At 47.7% G+C, this 18,983-nt stretch overlaps 1 protein-coding gene across 3 annotated transcripts in view; it reads right to left on the reverse strand.

The window, feature by feature from the left end:
* Positions 1–18,983, reverse strand: part of IGF2BP1 (insulin like growth factor 2 mRNA binding protein 1) — a 58,470-nt gene that overhangs the window by 20,887 nt on the left and 18,600 nt on the right. For all 3 annotated transcript variants that reach the window (XM_063655979.1, XM_054459995.2, XM_063655977.1), the window contains 3 exons: positions 8,171–8,219; positions 7,313–7,364; positions 2,268–2,331 (listed from right to left, as the gene is read on the reverse strand). In XM_063655979.1, the coding sequence (XP_063512049.1) occupies positions 2,268–2,331; positions 7,313–7,364; positions 8,171–8,219 (165 nt within the window). The remainder of the gene's footprint in view (positions 1–2,267; positions 2,332–7,312; positions 7,365–8,170; positions 8,220–18,983) is intronic.

An 18,983-nucleotide genomic window follows, 5' to 3' on the forward strand; every position in this document is an offset into this window, starting at 1 on the left:
AGTAGTCCCAACTACTCGGGAGGCTGAGGCAGGAGAATCACTTGAACCCGGGAGGTGGAGGCTGCAATGAAGAGAGAGAGCACCACTGCACTCCAGCCTGGGCAAGACTCCATCTCAAAAAAAAGGCAAACCATGATATAATTCTAACACTTTGGCAGGCTGAGGTAGGAAGATTGCTAAGGCCAGGAGTTTGAGACTAGCCTGGGCAACATAGTGAGACTCCCATCTCTAAATATTAAAAATTTTTAAATTGGCCCAGCATGGTGGTGCATGCCTGTTATCCCAGCTACTTTAGAGGCTGAGGCAGGAGTATTCCCTCAGCCCAGGAAGTTAAAGCTGCAATGAGCTGTGTTTGCAACACTGCACTCCAGCCTGGGCAACAGGGAGAATGTGTCTCAAAAAATAAAATAATTATTTTTTTTTTTAACTGTAGCAAAGACATAGGAATTGGAGACAGAATGGCTTGCTTACCACTTGGAGACTAGAGTCTCAGTATATTTGGTATGTCTGTAAAATGGGGCTGAATAAGATTGAAGGGAGGGCACAAGCATCATCCATTCCCAAGGCTGACACTGGTTAGAAATGTTAACAAGGCAGCCGGGCGCGGTGGCTCACTCCTGTAATCCCAGCACTCTGGGGGCTGAGGTGGGTGGATCACTTGAGGTCAGGAGTTCAAGACCATCCTGGCCAACATGGTGAGACCCCATCTCTACTAAAAATACAAAAATTAGCCAGGTGTGGTGGTCCACACCTGTAATCCCAGCTACTCAGGAGACTGAGGCAGGAGAATCACTTGAACCTGGGAGGTGGAAGTTGCAGTGAGCCAAGATCACGCCACTGCACTCCAGCCTGGGCGACAGAGGGAGACTCAGTCTCAAAAAAAATAAAAATTAAAAGACTAAAGCCAGCTGGGCATGGTGGTGTACACCTGCAGTCCCAGCTACTCAGGAGGCTGAGGCACAAGAATCGCTTGAACCCAGGAGGCGCAGGTTGCAGTGAGCCAAGATTGCACCACTGTACTCCAGCCTCCTGGACGACAGAATAAGACTCAGTCTCAAAAAAAAAAAAAACAAAACAAAAAAAAACCCAGAAATGTTAACGAGGTAACAAAGGGCAAGCGAGGTGGCTCAAGCTTGTAATCCCAGCACTTTGGGAGGCCAAGGCAGGCGGATCACTTGAGCCCAGGAGTTCGAGACCAACTTGGGCAACATGGTGAAACCTTGTCTCTACAAAAAAATACAAAAATGAACTGGGCATAATGGTGCATGTCTGTAGTCCCACCTACTTGGGAGGCTGAGGTGGGAGGATTGCTTGAGCCCAGGAGGTTGAGGTTGCAGTGAGCAGATATCATGCCACTGCACTCCAGCCTGGGTGGCAGAGTGAGACTTGTCTCCAAAAAACAAGAACACGGCAACAATAGGCAGGAGAGAATGAACAACTGTTGACGTGAGCTTTAAAGCCAAACCCTAGTGGCCACAAGGGGCAGTAGGAACCTCTAGAAAATTCTGAGCCCAGGAGGCATCTAAAAGAAAATGGTAGGTATTTGAAGAAGAGGTAGGATTTTACAAAGTATTGTAAAATCTTTACATTAGATTGGAGAAGGCAGCAGGCAGTTAAGAAGCAAGAAAGCCCAAAGCAAAATGTGACAAAAGCCTATACCAGGCTCGGATATTAATATAAATGAGTAATGCGCAAAATGTATAGTCTGTCTGTAACAGCGAGTGAGAAGTATAATTGCTCAACCAAAGGGCTAGGAGCTAAAATTGTGAGTGCGATGGGACTAAAAGGACCCCACAACTATCACCAGCTAGGTTTACGACCATCACTGCAATAAAATGTCCCAGCATCCCAAGGTTGAGGAATCTTTTTTGAACCCGGAAGTTCCCCCTCATTATCACTAGATGGCGCCATGAACACAGCAAAGGACTCTAAGGTCCTGGAGCAACCAGAGACCTATCAGCGGGGGACATTTTCTCCGCAAGGGATTTCCCACTTCTCTGGGAGGGCTTTGGAGCCCTCCCTTCTATGTATTTTTGCTATCAATCTTGATGTTTCTGAGCCTTTGAGATCCCTGAAACAATGGACATGAAGGAGACCCCCTGAAGAAACCTTTTATGGAAGATTCTGGGTTTGGCTTGGGCTAATATCAGAACCCTGGATGGGGACCCCAGCCTGCCCAGACCCCCTGAGGAAAAAGTGGACCAGGCTCACACCACCCTTCACAGAACCCCCACACCGCCCCCAGCCCCACTTTCCAGCCCACTCACTGCCTGGTCTGCTCCCGGTTGGAATAGGTGACATTCACCACTGCCGTCTCACTCTCGGTGTTCACTGCAGAGAAAAGAGAAGACAGCATCAGAGCAGGGAAATCTGGAGGCCCAATCAATGAATCCCCAACTCCAGCTTTCCACGTTTTGAGATCAAGAAGACATCTGGCAGGCCAGGCACAGTAGATCACACCTGCAAATCCTAGCACCTTGGGAGGGCGAGGCGGGCGGATCACTTGAGCCCAGGATACCGGCCTGGCCAACACGGTGAAACCCTGTCTCTACCAAAAAATACAAAAAGTAGCTGGGCGTAGTGGCACGTACCTGTAGTCCCAGCTACTGGGGAGGCTGAGGCAGGAGAACTGCTTGAATCACTTGAACCTAGGAAGCAGAGGTTGCAGTGAGCCCAGATCATGCCACTGCACTCCGAACCTGGGCAACAGAGGGTGACTCTGCCTCAAAAAAAAAAAGGACACCTGGCAGATACTCCAACTTGAATAAAAAGGCAAAAAAAATTTCCCCTTCAAGGGAGCTACCAGAAAATTCAAATTTACCAGGCAGAGCATGGTACCTCACGCCTATAATCCCAGGACTTTGGGAGGCAGAGGCAGGCAGATCACTTGAGCTTGGGAGACCAGCCTGGTCAACATGGCAAAACCCTATCTCTAACAAAAAACACAAAAATTAGCCTGGCGTGGTGGTGCACCCTTGTAGTCCCAGCTGAGTAGCTGGGACTGAGGTAGGAGGCTGAGGTGGGAGGATCGCTTGAACCTGGGAGGCGGAGGTTGCAACAAGCCAATGCACTCCAGCCTGGGTGACAGAGTGAGAGCCAGTCTCAGAAAAACAAAGAAAGAAAATTCAAATTTACCTTCTTCCTTTTTGTAATTTCCTCAGCCGGTTCCCAAGAAAGTGGATACACAAATGGGTGTAGCTGCCCTATCAGCAGTTGTACAATAAGGCTATACAGCAAGGCAAACACTACTACCCACCTCCACACACGCATACATCCTGGCACTAAATTCCCCTTAGTTAAACTAGTTGGCCAGGAGCAGTGGCTCACACCTGTAATCCCCAGCACTTTGGGAGGCCGAGGCGGGTAGATCACCTAAGGTCAGGAGTTTGAAACCAGCCTGGCCAATATGGTGAAACCCATTTCTACTAAAATTACAAAAATTATTAGCTGGGTGTGGTGGCACACGCCTATAGTCCCAGCTACTTGGGAGGCTGAGGCAGGAGAATTGCTTGAACCCGGGACGTGGAGGTTGCAGTAAGCCAAGATCATGCCACTACACTCCAGCCTGGGTGACAGAGCGAGACTCTGTCTCAAAAAAGAAAAAAAAAAAAAAAAAGTTAAACTAGTTAAAAATCAACACACGCTGAATGAGATTAGCAATTTATAGAAGTAAACATCCCAAGAAATGGCCTGCAAAGATATGGCTGACAACACTTGGAAACACCTAAATCCATTCTAGAGGCCTATGTATCCTCAAGGACAGAAGAACCAAAGTGTATTAAAATCCAGCTAAACAGAGGCCGGGCACAGTGGCTCACGCCTGTAATCCCAGCACTTCAGGAGGCTGAGGCAGGTGGATCACTTGAGGTCAGGAGTTCAAGACCAGCCTGGCCAACACATGGCAAAACCCAGTCTCCACTGAAAATACAAAAATTAGCCAAGTGTGGGGGTGCATGCCTGTAATCCCAGCTACTTGGGAGGCTGAGACAGGAGAACTGCTTCAACCCAGGAGGCGGAGGTTGCAGTGAGCAGAGACTACACCACTGAACTTCAGACTGGGTGACAAAGCGAGACTCTATCTCAAAAAAAAAAAAAAAAAAAAAAAATCCAGCTAAATGGACTGACAGGAATGGCTGTAGAAGTCTAGAAAGAAAAAAAAAAGAATTTGCATGTTTTCCAGGGTAAAGGATTTCCTGTCTTGGATGTGGCCATTGTAGCCTCAGGATGCTAGTCATTGATCCCACCAAAATTCTTGGCTCTAACTAGGAAAATGGTTTGGCAAACTGACATTAGAATCCCAAGCGGTCTGGAAACATATTTCTCACTTACAATTATTAAAATTAACTGTCTGAGGTGGGAGAATCACTTCAGAAGGTGGTGCCAGGAATTTGAGACCAGCCTGGCAACATAGGGAGACCCCGTCTCTACAAAAAATTAAAAAAAAAAAAAAAAAAATCAGCCGGGTGCAGTAGTAAACACCAATAGTCCCAGCTACTTGGGATGCTGAGGCAGCAGGAGAATCACTTGATCCCAGAAGTTTGAGGCTGCAGTGAGCTATGATCACACTGCATTCTAGCCTAGGAGGCAGAGCTAGACTCTGTCTCTAAAATAAATAAATAAAGTTAACCTTCTTTCTCCTATATCAATGTCTTGTGAATTTGGGTCCCCTGGGCTTGCTCAACCATGGGGTGGGGGACCCTGGCTTAAATTAAGCCTCTGCCCCCCACAACACTGAGGACAGATAAGGCACTTGGTCACAAACTTCAGTGCAAAGAATCTGTCATCCAGGCTGGAGTACAGTGGCGTAATCAGAGTTCACTGCAGCCTTTAACTCCTGGGCTAAAGCTATTCCTCCCATCTCAGCCTCCCAAAGTCCAGGGATTACAGGCATGAGCCATCACGCTAGGCCCCAGGCCACTCTTAACTGCTCTGGCCTTCATCAGTAGGTCTCTGCCTCCTCAGTGGTAAGGAAGCTTCTGCAAGAACAATCTTCCAGTGACTGGAAATACAGTAGAAAACGAACAAAACCTCTGCCTTTGTGGAGCTTACGGAGAGATAACAATAAGCATAATAAATAAACAAGTTCTACAGAATATTTGACAGTGATAACTGCTATGGAGAAATATAAATCAGATGAGGCCAGGTGCGGTGGCTTACTCCTGTAATCCCAGCATTTTGGTCAGGAGTTCGAGACCAGCCTGGCCAATATGGTGAAACTCCATCTCTACTAAAAGTACAAAAATTAGCTGGGCATGGTGGTGGATGCCTGTAGTCCCAGCTACTCGGGAGCTGAGGCAGGACAATCGCTTGAACCCAGGAGGCAGAGGTTGCAACGAGCCGAGATCGCACCACTGCACTCCAGCCTGGGTAACAGAGCAAGACTGCATCTCAAATAATAATAATAATAAATCAGATGAAAGAGGATGGGATGGGTAGAAAGAATGGACCTCACTCACAAAGTGACTTTTGAGCAGACTCAAGGACTTTCTCTACTGTCCAACAAAGTCAAACATTTCCCATACTGTTCTCTCCAGGTAGCAGATATCCTTCCAGACAGGGTGTGTTACAGCTCCCTAGTGAGCCTTGGATAAATTTAAACTAGTGTTGATTCCTTACACACCTCTCAGTGAAATTCAGCATGCACTTGCTCCCAAGCCACTGCTCAATCTTACTGTTTGTCCAGGAGTAACGTATTCATTAGTCTAAACTGTGAACAGTACTGGGCAGTAGTTATCAGTGAGTCCTGTTGTATCCTGGCATTTAAGATAAAAGGCAAGCCACAGGATTAGAGCAGGTTAGAATGTGTTTGATAGATTCAGCAGTTTACTCTTGGGTGGGTGAAGGTTTTCATCATTTATAATCATTTATAACTTGCCCCTTTCCACAAATAATTTGGAGAGGAATATTTAAATCTCAAACCAAGTGATTATCCACTTGCTTCTTGAAGATCTCCAAACCTAACCCAGTATCTTGTCTACCTAAAGACCGCCTTATGTCCAACCAAAGTCACCTTCCATTACTAAATGGACAAAACTTATTTTGTTTTGGTTTTGAGACAATACGGAGTCTTGCTTATCCGGGCTGGAGTGCAGTGGCACAATCACAGCTCACTGCAGCCTTGGCCTCCTTGGCTCCAGCAATCCTCTTGCCTCAGCCTCCCTAGTGACTGGGACTGCAGGCATGCACCACCACTCCCAGCTAATTTTTTGTAGACATGGAGTCTCACTGTTTCCCAGGCTGGTCTCAAAACTCTCGTGGCTCAAGAGATCCGCCCACCTTGGCCTCCCGAAGTGCTGGGATTACAGGTGTGAGTCACTGCGCCCAGCTGGCAAACTTTTTATGACCTAGAATTCTTTATCATTTTTCCTTCTGTGGGCCTACTCTTCAAAAGATTTTGCTTACCTATCGAACTACATTAAGTAATAAATCCTCTGCTTTTTATTTTAACTGACTAAAGACATATATTGCTACGAATCAGAGCTTCTAAAAAGAGACAACCGGTTGATTATTCCAGCCAAAAACAAGAAACATGAAGCTTTTCAAGTAAAATGGCTGCAGAGTAACTCCGATTGAATGCAAGATTTCTGTTCTTAGACTAGTTCTAAAATCCTGGGATAGCCATTTCTACCTTGGTTGATCCCTAAGAGCCTGGAGACTCCATGCTGGGAAGGAGTGGTTTTGTTCAAGCCTCCTGCTAAACAGAAGAGAAACCCAGTTCCACAGATAACCAAGATCCGAAGCCGAGGCCAGGAGTCCACGCCCCCAATCCAATGTATTTCTCCGTGTAACACATTCTATCTGCCTTTCTTCTTTTGGTTTTCAATGTAGACTTGATCACAGAAAGTGAAGCAGAGGCCGGGCGCGATGGCTCACGCCTGTAATCCCAGCATTTTGGGAGGCTGAGGCGGGTGGGTCACAAGGTCAGGAGATCAAGACCATCCTGGCCAACATGGTGAAACACGTCTCTACTAAAAATACAAAAATCAGCTGGGTACGGTGGCACGTGCCTATAATCCCAGCTACTCGGGAGGCTGAGGTAGGAGAATCGCTTGAACCCAGGAGGCGGAGGTTGCAGTGAGCCAAGATTGCGCCACTTCACTCCAGCCTGGTGACAGAGAAAGAAAGAAAGAGAGAAAGAAAGAAAGAAGGAAGGAACGAAGAAAGGAAGGAAGGAAGGAAGCAAGGGAGGGAGGGAGGGAAGGAAAGAAAGAAAGAAAAAGGAAAAAGAAAGAAACAAAGTGAAGCAGAACAAATGCACCGAACTCCTCCAACCCCCACCATGAGCGCCACCCCACGCCCGGCCCACTCTTACCTTGCTCACAGTTCTCTACTGTACCATACTGAGCCAGCAGGCTGTCCAGTACCTAGGAGAATGGAGAAGGGAAGTACACTTAACTCTGAGTCCCAAGACCCTTGCAAAGCAGCCACTGGACACCCTGCATCCCAAAGCAATGGGGCATAGACAGAGCCATAGGAGTGTTTGAGCATTATTACCTGTCCAGTGTGACCTTTCTGGGGTGCTAATGCTGAGATGGGGTATCCTCGCAGGAGTGTACTTCACTTCTGCCTTAAGGGCCTTTTGGGAAGCAGACCTGGGCTGCCTGGGTCCCTAAATTATCTTCTGCCATATTACCAAGTTTAGGGCTTAGGAAACACTCATCCACCTCCCTAATGCCTCTCACCATAGGGACAACCTAAAGATGGGGCTGTGGGTTAGATGAGGCCAGGTGTGGTGGCTCACTTGAGGTCAGGCGTTTGAGACCAGCCTGATCAACGTGGTGAAACCCTGTCTCTAATAAAAATACAAAATTAGCCAAGCATGGGGGTACACGCCTGTAATCCCAGCTACTTGGGAGGCTGAGGCAGGAGAATCGCTTGAACCTGGGAGGAAGAGGTTGCAGTGAGTCGAGATCGCACCACTGCACTCTCAGCCCGGGCAAAAAGAGCAAAACTCCATCTCAAAAAAAAAAAGAAAGAAAGAAAGAAAAAGAAGAAAGGATGAGACTCAAAAAGAAAAAAAAAAAAAAAAGAAAGAAAGAAAAGATGAGACCCAGGCCTCCCTAGCCTGACCCCAGACCTTCCCAATCATTTCTGGCAACTCCAGCTGGTCCAGACGTACTTTCCAGACTCCACTATCCCACTCCATTTAGAGTTTCCTCCAAACACTTACTTCCCATCGGAGCTGGGGTGGAATATTTCGGATTTGAATTTTCCGGCTCCTGAAAGTAAAGAGGGAGCAGAATTAAAGAAAGCTCTGAATACATTAGGGGTCTGTGAACTCGCAGTTTCTAATCCTTGCCCCAGTTTCTATTTCCCTACCTTCTGCTCACCAACACCATAGTCTTAAAATCTAAGAATAAACTTTTAGGAATGGAGACTTGGAGTAGAGGTACCTCGCTTTAGAGACCAAAATTATCATGAATGCTACCACACCTAGGAATGCAGAATCAGGTGTTCTAAGCACTCAGTTAACATTCCCAAAACACACACACACACACGCAACTGTTGTGTTTGTCCCACCACTTTCTCACTCATTCCTTTATTCAGTAAGCAGGTTACTATGACTATGTTCCAGGCACTAGGAATACAAAGCTAAATAAGACATTATTTTTTATTTTTCATTTGTTTTTGAGACAGAGTCTCTCGCTCTGCCACCCAGGCTGGAGTGCAATGGCGCGATCTCAGCTCACTGCAACCTCTGCCCCCCTGGGTTCAAGCGATTCTCCTGCCTCAGCCTCCCTAGTAGCTGGGATTACAGGTGTGCACCACCACATCCAGCTAATTTCTGTGTTTTCAGTAGAGACAGGGTTTCACCATATTGGTCAGGCTGGTCTTGAACTCCTGACCTCAGATGATCTGCCCACCTCGGCCTCCCAAAATGCTGGGATTACAGGCATGAGCCACAACACCCGGCCCAAGACATTATTATTAATTAATCTAACAACCATTTAATTGATACCTACTTCACACACTACTTTGTTCCAGATGCTGGAGACACACAAATAAACAAAAGAGACAAAATGCCTGGTTGAACGTGTTCACAATTTATTAGGTGAGATATATATGCAAACAAATCACAGCAAGATATAGTGCAGTGGTTAAGTCCTTGGCACAGATATGGATTTAAACCTATGCTCCACTTACTAGTACTGACCTTTACAAGATTGTTTAACCTCTTTGAGGCCGTTTCTTCCTATGTAAAACAGAGATAATACCTTTCCACAGGGTGGTAGGGTGGTAGGTGATGCTAGAAAATTTAAGTACTTGAAGCGTAACAATAGATGTATCTGTGAATACTAAGGTGGGAGTGATTAACACATATACAAGTCAGCATAATGCCACTACCTTCCTCTCTCTCGGTAACTATACAGTACTTTCTTCTTTCCATCTTTATTATCATTATTATTAACAATCTTGTAAAGTGCTCTGTCACCCAAACTGGAGTGCAGTGGCATAAACACAGCTCACTGCAGCCTAGACCTGCTGGGATCAAGTGATCCTCCCCTTCCTGTATAGCTGGGACCACATGCGCATGCCACTGTGCCCGGGTAATTTCTTCTTCCCATCTTTAAAATGTAATTTTTAGCCACGCGCGGTGGCTCACGCCTGTAATCCCAACACTTTGGGAGGCCAAGGCAGGCGAATCACTTGAGGTCAGGAGTCGGAGACCAGCCTGGCCAACATGGTGAAACCCCCTCTCTACAAAAAAAAAAAAAAAAATTAGCAGGGTGTGGTGACACGTGCCTGTAATTCCAGCTACTCAGGAGGCTGAGGCAGGAGGATCGCTTGAACCAGGGAGGCAGAGGTTGCAGTGAGCCGAAATCACACCACTGCACTGCAGCCTGGGCAACAGAGTGAGACTCGTTTAAAAAAAAAAAAAAAAAAAGGCAATTTTCCCTAAGGAAGGCTTTCAGGTTCAGGGTCGACTCCCAGATCACTTGCTCACCACCCAAATAAATGCGCTAATCCCTGGGTTTAAGACTTTTAAATTGACTTGATGCATTGGCCAATTGCATTTACATCTTTGTTTATCCTTGATCATAAACTCTTAGTCCAAGCACAATGTCCAAAAAAACTCTAGTGGCTTAAAGGAAAACTGAACTAGAAAGTAAGAAAGTCTAGTTCTAGCCCTTAACCTGCCCCTGACTGGCTGTTCTCTAACTAAGCCTCTCTTAAGCTTCGGGCCTCAGTATTCCTACCTGACATGCAATGGGGACAGTGCCAGCCCTGCCAAGCTTGGGGGAAGGGGTTTGAAAACAGGGAAGGGGGATGCTAAGCTCTAGTTGTAAAAGCGTTGACCTTGGCTGTCCTGAGCCAGTTCACTCACTTTACCCATATGACCTCAGTATCTCCAGGTTTACAGTGGGTACAGCAAGATCTTTATGATCTTTTCTAGCCCGCAATTCTAAATGTGGAGAGTCTTCATCCATAAAATGTTAAGGAAATCTCTCCCAGGGATGAAATAATGGGGAAAGAAGGAAATAAACATTGAAGAGAATCTCTGTCTCTGGCTCTGTTCTTTGGTTTGTTCATGAACTTGACCTAAGTAGGTCAGATTATAGCAGGACAAAATAGTAAGATACAAATCCAGTTCCAGGTCCCCAGATGCCATCAGACCACCTTTTTGTGATTCAATTCATTGGCCAAGAGGGAACCCCCACATCTACCCTTGTGAGGAATTTCCTACAACTCATTTGATGACCAACTAGACAGACTGAAAATGTAGAAGCCCTCACAATGAAAGCAAAACTGCTGGAAGAAATGAGGAAAAGAAATGGCCATGCCATTGGAAGGCTGAGAACTCAGACCTAGTTTAACACCTATAACAGGTATTGCCGGGGCCCAGGCCCAGGCCCTCCCTCAAGGGAACACTTCTGGATGTCTGGATGAAGGGCAGAGAGGTGGGGGTGGCTTACCTGGGAGTTCAAACCAGTTAAGGGCCTAAGGGAACCCCAGTTTAGGAGCCCAGTTTGAAGTATGCTCTTTCAAGATGGTCCCTTAGTACAATCTAAGGTCAAAGGTCAAAATTCCCTCACACTTCAAACTCCCAGTTTTAGAGGCTTTCTTTCGTGGAGGGGATGGGGGGAGGGAGAAGGGTGGCAGTGGTGAAATCAAATCTCTGCTGGGATGTTAATCCATATCCTGAAAGCAATGGCAGGCAGATCGTCTGGAATGTCTGGAATGTTCCAGGAGAGGGAGGGGGAGGAGGGCAGGGCCACCCAACCAATGAAAGAAAAGACATCCTGGCAGCCCTCCCCTGCCCCCAACCAGCAGGGACTCACCCAGCCCTCCAGGGTACACACCCCACCCTGGGAACCCACTTCAAGCCCCTCCAGGCCGCCTCCTTTCAACAAAGCCCCCAGCCCTGATTAAAACACAACGGCGGGGGGCGGGGTGGGGGCAGGGAGGCACAGAGGCCGTGAAGAACCTTTGTCTTTTAAGCCCTTGGCCCGGTTTCTATTAAGTGCGGTGCTACCTAATTTCTTTCAGGCCTCAAAGCACATGGGGCATTTCTGATAACTGTAACCTGTATTCCCTTCCCTTGGTCCCAGTCTCATTCATTCCACAAACACTTAGAGAAGGCCTGGTGTAGGCTGAGCTGCGGCAGTGTGTTGGGAACTTGGGGGATCCAGATGGAAGCTAAGAGCACCCTAACTGGTTACTTCTTCACTCTGAACCTTAGTTACCTCCTATGAAACTTGAATAAGGCTTTTATAAGACAAGCTGCCTGCCATGTAGTAAGCACTCAAACCATGTCCAAGTCCCCAGTCCCAGGGAACTGGAGTATCCAGACTAGCATGGAAAGAGGCAGGCGGGTAGGGCTGACAATAGTAATAGTTATTAAGATTTTACTTCTGCACTGGTGGGGAAAATAGTGAAAAATACCACTGCCTAGAGCCCCACCCCCATCTCCCCAGTTAAAGGGTCCAGGGACCAGGGACCCACTCCAGTACTTCAGTAGACCAGCTTCTACCAGAGCTGACAAGTGCCTTTGCCCTATGGGCAGTATCTCCTGGACACCTTCTATATGCCTGGATTGCCTAAACCGATGAACAGCCATTGTTCAGAAAAGGAAGGTGAACTCTGAGTTCATTAGTCCCTCCCCGCCACCCTCCTATAGCTGATAAACCTGTGGATTCAAAGAATGAAGAAACCAGCCCCCGGCAATAAAGGCAACAGTTGCACCAGCCTATTTTTCTGGGTGCCAACATGCTGTGGCTTCTGGTGCCCTCTGCCTTCCTTGATCTACAGAGCAGTTACCAGGTCCTGGGCCAGGGGTGGGGCATGTGGGGGCGGGGGCGGCAGCTTGCCAGATACATAGCAGCTATTGAGGACTCACCTTTCAAATGCTGCTGGGCCAAGGAGGAGGCATAAGAGCCACAAAGACTGAGTGACCATCCTCCGGAAGCCCAGGGGTGATTCAGGAGAAAACAGAGGGAAAGAGCATCCTTGCAACAGCTTAAGAAGCTATATAGGAAGTAAGAGATTCAGGAAGCACAGGGAGCAGGGCCCCTGGGAGGGAGATGAGGTTGGGAACTCTCCCTGGGCTGAGAGTTCTCATCCTTCATACCTCAAGAGTTCAGAGAAGTGTCACTGACTTACACCAAAGAGAAAAGAAAACAGTTCTCAATTAGGGAAGAGCCTGCTTTTTTTTTCCTTCCAGGCTGGAGTGCAGTGGTGGGATCTTGGCTCACTGCAGCCTCGACTTCCCAGGCTCAAGGGATCCTCCCACCTCAGCCCCCTGAGCAGCTGGGACCACAGGCACATGCGCCATCACGCCTGGCCCCAGTTTTTTTTGTTTTTTTTTTTTTAATTTGTAGAGACAGGGCCTCACTATGTTTTCCAGGCTGGTCTCACACTCCTGTCTGTCCTCAAGCGATCCTCCCACCTCAGCTCCCAAAGTGCTGTACAGATGTGAGCCACCACACCCGGATGACAATAATTTCTTGATGTCATCAAATACCTAGTCAATGTTCAATATGCCAAATAATCACTTTTCAACTAACTATGGAAATAGTCAGCTGGAAGAAGAAGTTAATAGCTTAAAGAATTATAGGTGGGATGTTTTGATTTATCGGAGTGCAATTCCACGGCACAGACCCACTGTTCACTGGATCGTGTGAACTCTTAAGTGTTTTTTATTTTGTCCTCCAGCCTAAAGTGAGTTTACTTTGGCAAATGCTTTTCGTCCCCTTTATGTCATTAGAAAGGCAGCATAGGGACAGTGCGAAGAGTCTGGATTCAAACAGGCTTTGGGTTCAAATTCTGGCTGTGGTTCTGAGTGGCTGTGTGACTTAGACAAGATACTCAACACCTCCCCATCTCAGTACCCTAGTCTGTAAAACATCCGTTGATATCACCTTAGTGGGTAGGGAGAATTATATGAGATAATGAATCTCAGAGCCTGGCATGTTAATTCTCTTCCTTTAAAGTAGAAGTTAGGACCAGGTGCGGTGGCGCACACCTGTAATCCCAGCACCCTGGGAGACTCAGGTGGGTGGGTCATGGGGTCAGGAATTCAAGACCAGCCTGGCCAACATGATGAAACCTTGTCTCTACTAAAAATACAAAAATTAGCCGGGCGTAGTGGCGCACACCTATAATCCCAGCTACTTTGAAGCAGGAGAATCGCTTGAACCCGAGAGGCAGGGAGGTTGCAGTGAGATCGCACCATTGCACTCCAGCCTGGGCGACATAGCATGACTCTGTCCCCCACCCCACCCCATCCCCCCAAAAAAATACATATACATATATATATGTGTGTGTATATGTATGTGTATGTATATGTATGTGTGTATATATGTCTGTGTGTGTGTGTATATAAAAATATATATATATAAAAATTAGCCAGGCGTGCACCTGTGGTCCCAGCTACTCGGGAGGCTGAGATGGGAGGATCACCTGGGTCTGGGAAGCAGAGGTTGCAGTGAGCCAAGATGGCACCATTGCACTCCAGCCTGGGTGAGAGAGTGAGATCCTGTCTCAAACTAAATAAATAAAGTGTAAGTTAGGAGCCAGGCACAATGGCTCACTCCTGTTGTCAATCTTTTAAAGTCATATTGTAATTCTTATATTTTAGAAATACATACTGAAATAGTTACAAATAAAATGACATGTCTAAGATTTGCTTCAAAATAATCAGAGTGCAGAGGATAATGAAAACAGACTACATATGCATGGTAATTTTAAAGCTAAGTGATGGATGGTACACGGAGGGGTTATTACATTATCCTTTCTACTTTTATGTTTATATTTCTTTCCATAATAAAAAGGTAAAAACAAAAAAGACGTAATTCCAGCTCACCCAGTTCTGAAGTTATTAGCAGTTCAAAATTAATAGAAACTAGTATGAAGCAATGAAATTTTCCTATTGGTGTTCTATTCGAAAGAATCTAGAACCTTGAGGAGCTTACGGGGGCTGGAAGGAGACAAGGGCTTGGGCTCCAAGGGAGGAAGGAGCAAATGCACCAGATGAGATGGTCTCAGAAAGAGGCCTCCCAGGAAAGCACTGTGCACAGTGTGAATGGGAGGCTGAAAACTACCCCTGGGACTGGGATTTCTCTAATCCTCTGCAAACTTGCTCCTTCTTTCAGCCCCCATACCCAGAAGCGAGGATGCCATTTTCAAACATGTTTATGGCCTCCGTCACCCCTCCCTAGAGGGAGGAGTGCCTTTAAACTGGGGTGGGGCAAGCCAGTTGAAGGAAGGGAGGAGGGCAAGGTGGGAGCAGGTTTTGGAATCTTGTCAAGTTTGGGGCCCCAATTCCCCTAGGGCCCCTGTCATGAGTCAAGCCTGGACTTTCATCTCCAGCAAAGAAGTAGGATTAAACGGGGATCTTCAGATTAGAACCTTCACCTCCACCCCTCCTCCAGGCCAAGCTTCCGGCTCCATGTGTGGTCTTGGACAAGTCAAGCCTTCAACTCTAGACCTCAGTTTCTCACATCTGGGAAACTAGGAGTAGGGTTAGTCCATCTTAGAGGGTCCTGTGTCCCCAGACAGGGATCAACCCTGTCTACCTATCAGGAAACACCTTCTTAATTAGAGGGATTTTCTGTGCCCTAATAGTCTGAATAACTGGTTCTTTTTTTTTTTTTTTTTTTGAGACAGTTCCTATTAGGATAAAAGGCAAGAACATTCCACCAGAAAAATGCACTTTGCACACCATTTCAAGATTTCAGGGGTTAATGAAGACTTTCGAATCCATCCATAACCCCAAAGTAAAAGGTACACTACCTAACCCCCATCCCCACCTAACACATTTAACTTCATCCCAAAGATATCCAAGTCTTCAGTCATGGCTGCAGGCATCTCAACAAGTAGAGAAGGAATCAGCCTGAGGCAATTAGAAAACAAAGCTAGACTGGGAGCTAGTTTGGAGTTCCCAGGATGCTGGAAAAGAGTGAGCAACAAACATGTTTCAAACCTGCAAAAACACACACACCATGCTCACATCACCTAACAGGTACCAGATTTCTAATCAGAAGTCAAGAAGCTGGTGGTTTCTGGTAAGAGTGCAGCTGCTCGGAGCCATTCTTTGTTGTTGTTGTTATCTTGACAGCTACTACACACTGGGCCTTCTCTGTCCACTACAAGAGCCACTAATTACATGTGGCTGCTCTACTGAGGCTCTTGCAGTGTGGCCAGTCCAACTGAGCAACTGAATTTTTAATTTTGTAACTTTAAGTGTTAGGCCAGGTGTGGTGGCTCACACCTGTAATCCCAGCACTTTGGGAGGTCGAGGCGGGTGGATCACCTGAGGTCAGGAATTCAAGACTAGCCTGGCCAACATGGTGAAACCCTGTCTCTGCTAAAAATATAAAAATTAGCCAGGCGTGGTGGCACATGCCTGTAATCCCAGCTACTGGGAAGGTTGAGGCACTTTGGGAGGCCGAGGCAGGTGGATCACCTGAGGTCAGGAACTCAAGACCAGCCTGACCAACATGGTGAAACCTCATCTCTACTAAAAATACAAAACATTAGCCGGGTGTGGTGGTAGGCGCCTGTAATCCCAGCTACTCGGGAGGCTGAGGCTCAAGAATTGCTTGAACCCAGGAGGCTGAGGTTGTGGTAAGTTGATATCATGCCACTGCACTCCAGCCTGAGCAATAGAGTGAGACTCTGACTTGAAAAATAATAAATAAATAAATAAATATAAAATAATTTTAATCTAGTTTAGAATACTAGATTTCTAAAACTTAAGTACCCTCCAAAAAGTGATTAAATATCTCTTTAATAATTATTTATATTGATTGCATGTTAAAATAACTTTTTATATATTGGGTTAACTATCTTTAAAATTAATTTCACCTGTTTCTTTAATATGACTCGTAGAAAATAGAAACTTACATGTATGGCTCACATTGCATTTCTATTGGACAGTGCTGGGCACTGTGCTACAGTACCCAGCACATAGGCATGGTCCTTGCTTTCACGGGGTTTACAGTCCAGCAGGGGACCTGGTTTGATTTGATTTGGTTTGGTTTGGTTTGGGATAAGAGGACAAAGCTAACCAAGGAGTGAGGGAGGGCTGCTCACTGGACCCCTTCAGAAGTAGGTGATTCTGCTGACTCTTCAACAAGAGGGTTCCATGCGGCTGACACCAGAGTAGAAGCTCCCTCCCAAAGCTGGCCCCTCTTCCAGTTGTCGCTCCCATCTGGAAGTTGCCCTAAGGTGCCAATCTCTGCCTTTTCCAGAAAATCACCACTGACTCAGTCCTTCCTCCCCACCCCGCCTCCTTATCCCTACAGGGTGGAGAGGCGGTGAAAAAAAAAAATTGTCCAAGAAAACTTCTGAAGGGGGCGGACCTGGCACGCTTCAGGATGGCAGTAGCTGAGAAAGGGGGCGGGGGCGGGGAGGGGAGGAGGAACTGGCCGAAAGCCCTGGGCTCTGTGCCAGGCTGATCCAGAGGCAGGGCAGCCAGACAGGCAGGAGGACAGGCGGGCGGGCGGGAGGACAGGCGGGCGGGCCGGCTGTCGAGTGGCAGGCTGGCAGGGGTAGGGGCCAGAAAACATTGACCTACTGGGAGATGTGGGACTGGGCAGAGCAGATGCCACCACCACGAAGAAAGCCAGAGTGTGAGGGGACTGGAAAGCGAGGACACCACTGGAATGCAACTGTCGCCCTGTGAGCAAGGTCTTTTAATGTATGTGGCATACATGCATTGCCTCCTTCCTATACTACTTGTTGGGGAAAAGTAGGAAGGAAAAGCAGGTCACCAAGAGCTACTCTGGGCTGAACCCTTCTTCCCACTCCTCTGGAGGCTCTTCTACCCATGTTTGGGGAGAGAAGGGAATCACTCAGCTTATATGACCACACACACACACACACGCACGCACACACAATCCACACACCTTAATCTGTCACCAAGAAGTTCCAGTTGAAAAACATCAGACTCATACGTTGAGGCAGAAAGGAAAGGGGTAAGCCTCTGAAGCCTGAGAGGATGCTGAACAGTCACCCTCACTTCACAGATGGAGAAACTGAGGCTCAGAGAAGGAAACAGACTTGCCAACTTGGAGGCAGGACTAGTAGGCTGCTTGTGCTCACAGCACCAAACTCCACTGCTTTCTTTCTGAAGACAAGTGTTAATACAGCAGAAGCCTGAACAGCCCCGACGTCAGGAGCAGGAAAAGTGCCCATATTCTGTATGGTTAAGTGCGTGCCAACTGGCTTTTACTGCATGCGGCTCTAATTTGGGCACGGGATTTCACTTGCAGAAGAGCTAAGTGCCCTATAATACGGCTGGATGGCTGTCAGGGAGATTTGTTAGCGGGGTGAAAGGGTGCTCACCAAAAATTCCTACCATGCAAAATGTCATCTTGCTCTGGGGGAGGAAGGAAGCAACTTGTGGAAGGTGCTAAGTGGTGGTGGGGTCAAGCCAACCTCAGCATGAATACTTTGCTCAATTCGCCTATCTCGGAAATAGTTTGACAAGAAAGCCCATCTGAGCAGCCCCCAAGGAGGCCAAAACAGAAGCTCTGGGACAGCCCAGCTCTTTCCAGACGAATTCCACATCAGCCTGGTCCAACTGCCACTCTCTCCCCCACCTTGAGTGGCTCCCAAAGGGGAGAGAAGTGGTCATGTGGAAGCACAGAGAATGGGGGGTCCCTGGGGTGGACTGAGGATGTGGAGAAGAAACCATCAGGACAAACCTACAGTATGGGGACAAATGGAAAAGAGGTGACCCAACGGGAGCTGTGCAACTGAGCCTCCCTCCTGCAAGCTGAGATGGGGAGGTCCCCCTCAGGGACACTGCTCACGATCCTTCTCAGACTGGTAGTGGGAAGGGAAGAGTTTCGGAATCTTCCCCCGAGAGTCAGGAAGGCTACTAAGCTCCGACCAAGGGAAAGGTGGGGGGCAGGAAGACCATCTCTGGCCCGCCTCTCTGGAGATGCTGGTTTAGCTTTCGCCCCCGGTGGAGATGCCAGCCTTTCTCCAGAAAGCTTAAAAGCCATACGATCACGGCCGGGCGAAGTGGCTCACGCCTATAATCCCAGCACTTTGGGAAGCAGAAGTGGGAGGATCACCTGAAGTCAGGAGTTCGAGACCAGCCTGGCCAACATGGTGAAACCCCGTCTCTACTAAAAATACAAAAATTAGCCGGGCGTTGTGGCACGCGCCTGTAATCCCAGCTACTCGGGAGGCTGAGGTTGCATTGAGCCGAGATCACGCTACTGCACTCCAGCCTGGGCGACAGAGCGCACGCTCGGGCACTCGGGGTCTCAGAGGCCCGGCCAAGGATGGAGCTGATGCCCAGTGGAAGGCGTCATGAGAGGTACCTTGAAAAGAGACAGAGTCTGGCTCTGTCCTCCAGAGGAACAGCCGAGGTGGCCCTCTCAGGAGCAAGGAGAGGAAACCAGACCCGCCTCCAAAGCAATCGGTCTTCGGCAGCTTCCCACTGCACCATGACAAGGACCCGGCGGACATCCCCGTGCTCCTCGGGGTCCTTAGTGCCCCCTGGTGAGGATGGGCAAACATCTGGG

This window comes from Pongo pygmaeus, chromosome 19, assembly GCF_028885625.2.
Source record: "Pongo pygmaeus isolate AG05252 chromosome 19, NHGRI_mPonPyg2-v2.0_pri, whole genome shotgun sequence".
Lineage (NCBI taxonomy): Eukaryota > Metazoa > Chordata > Mammalia > Primates > Hominidae > Pongo > Pongo pygmaeus.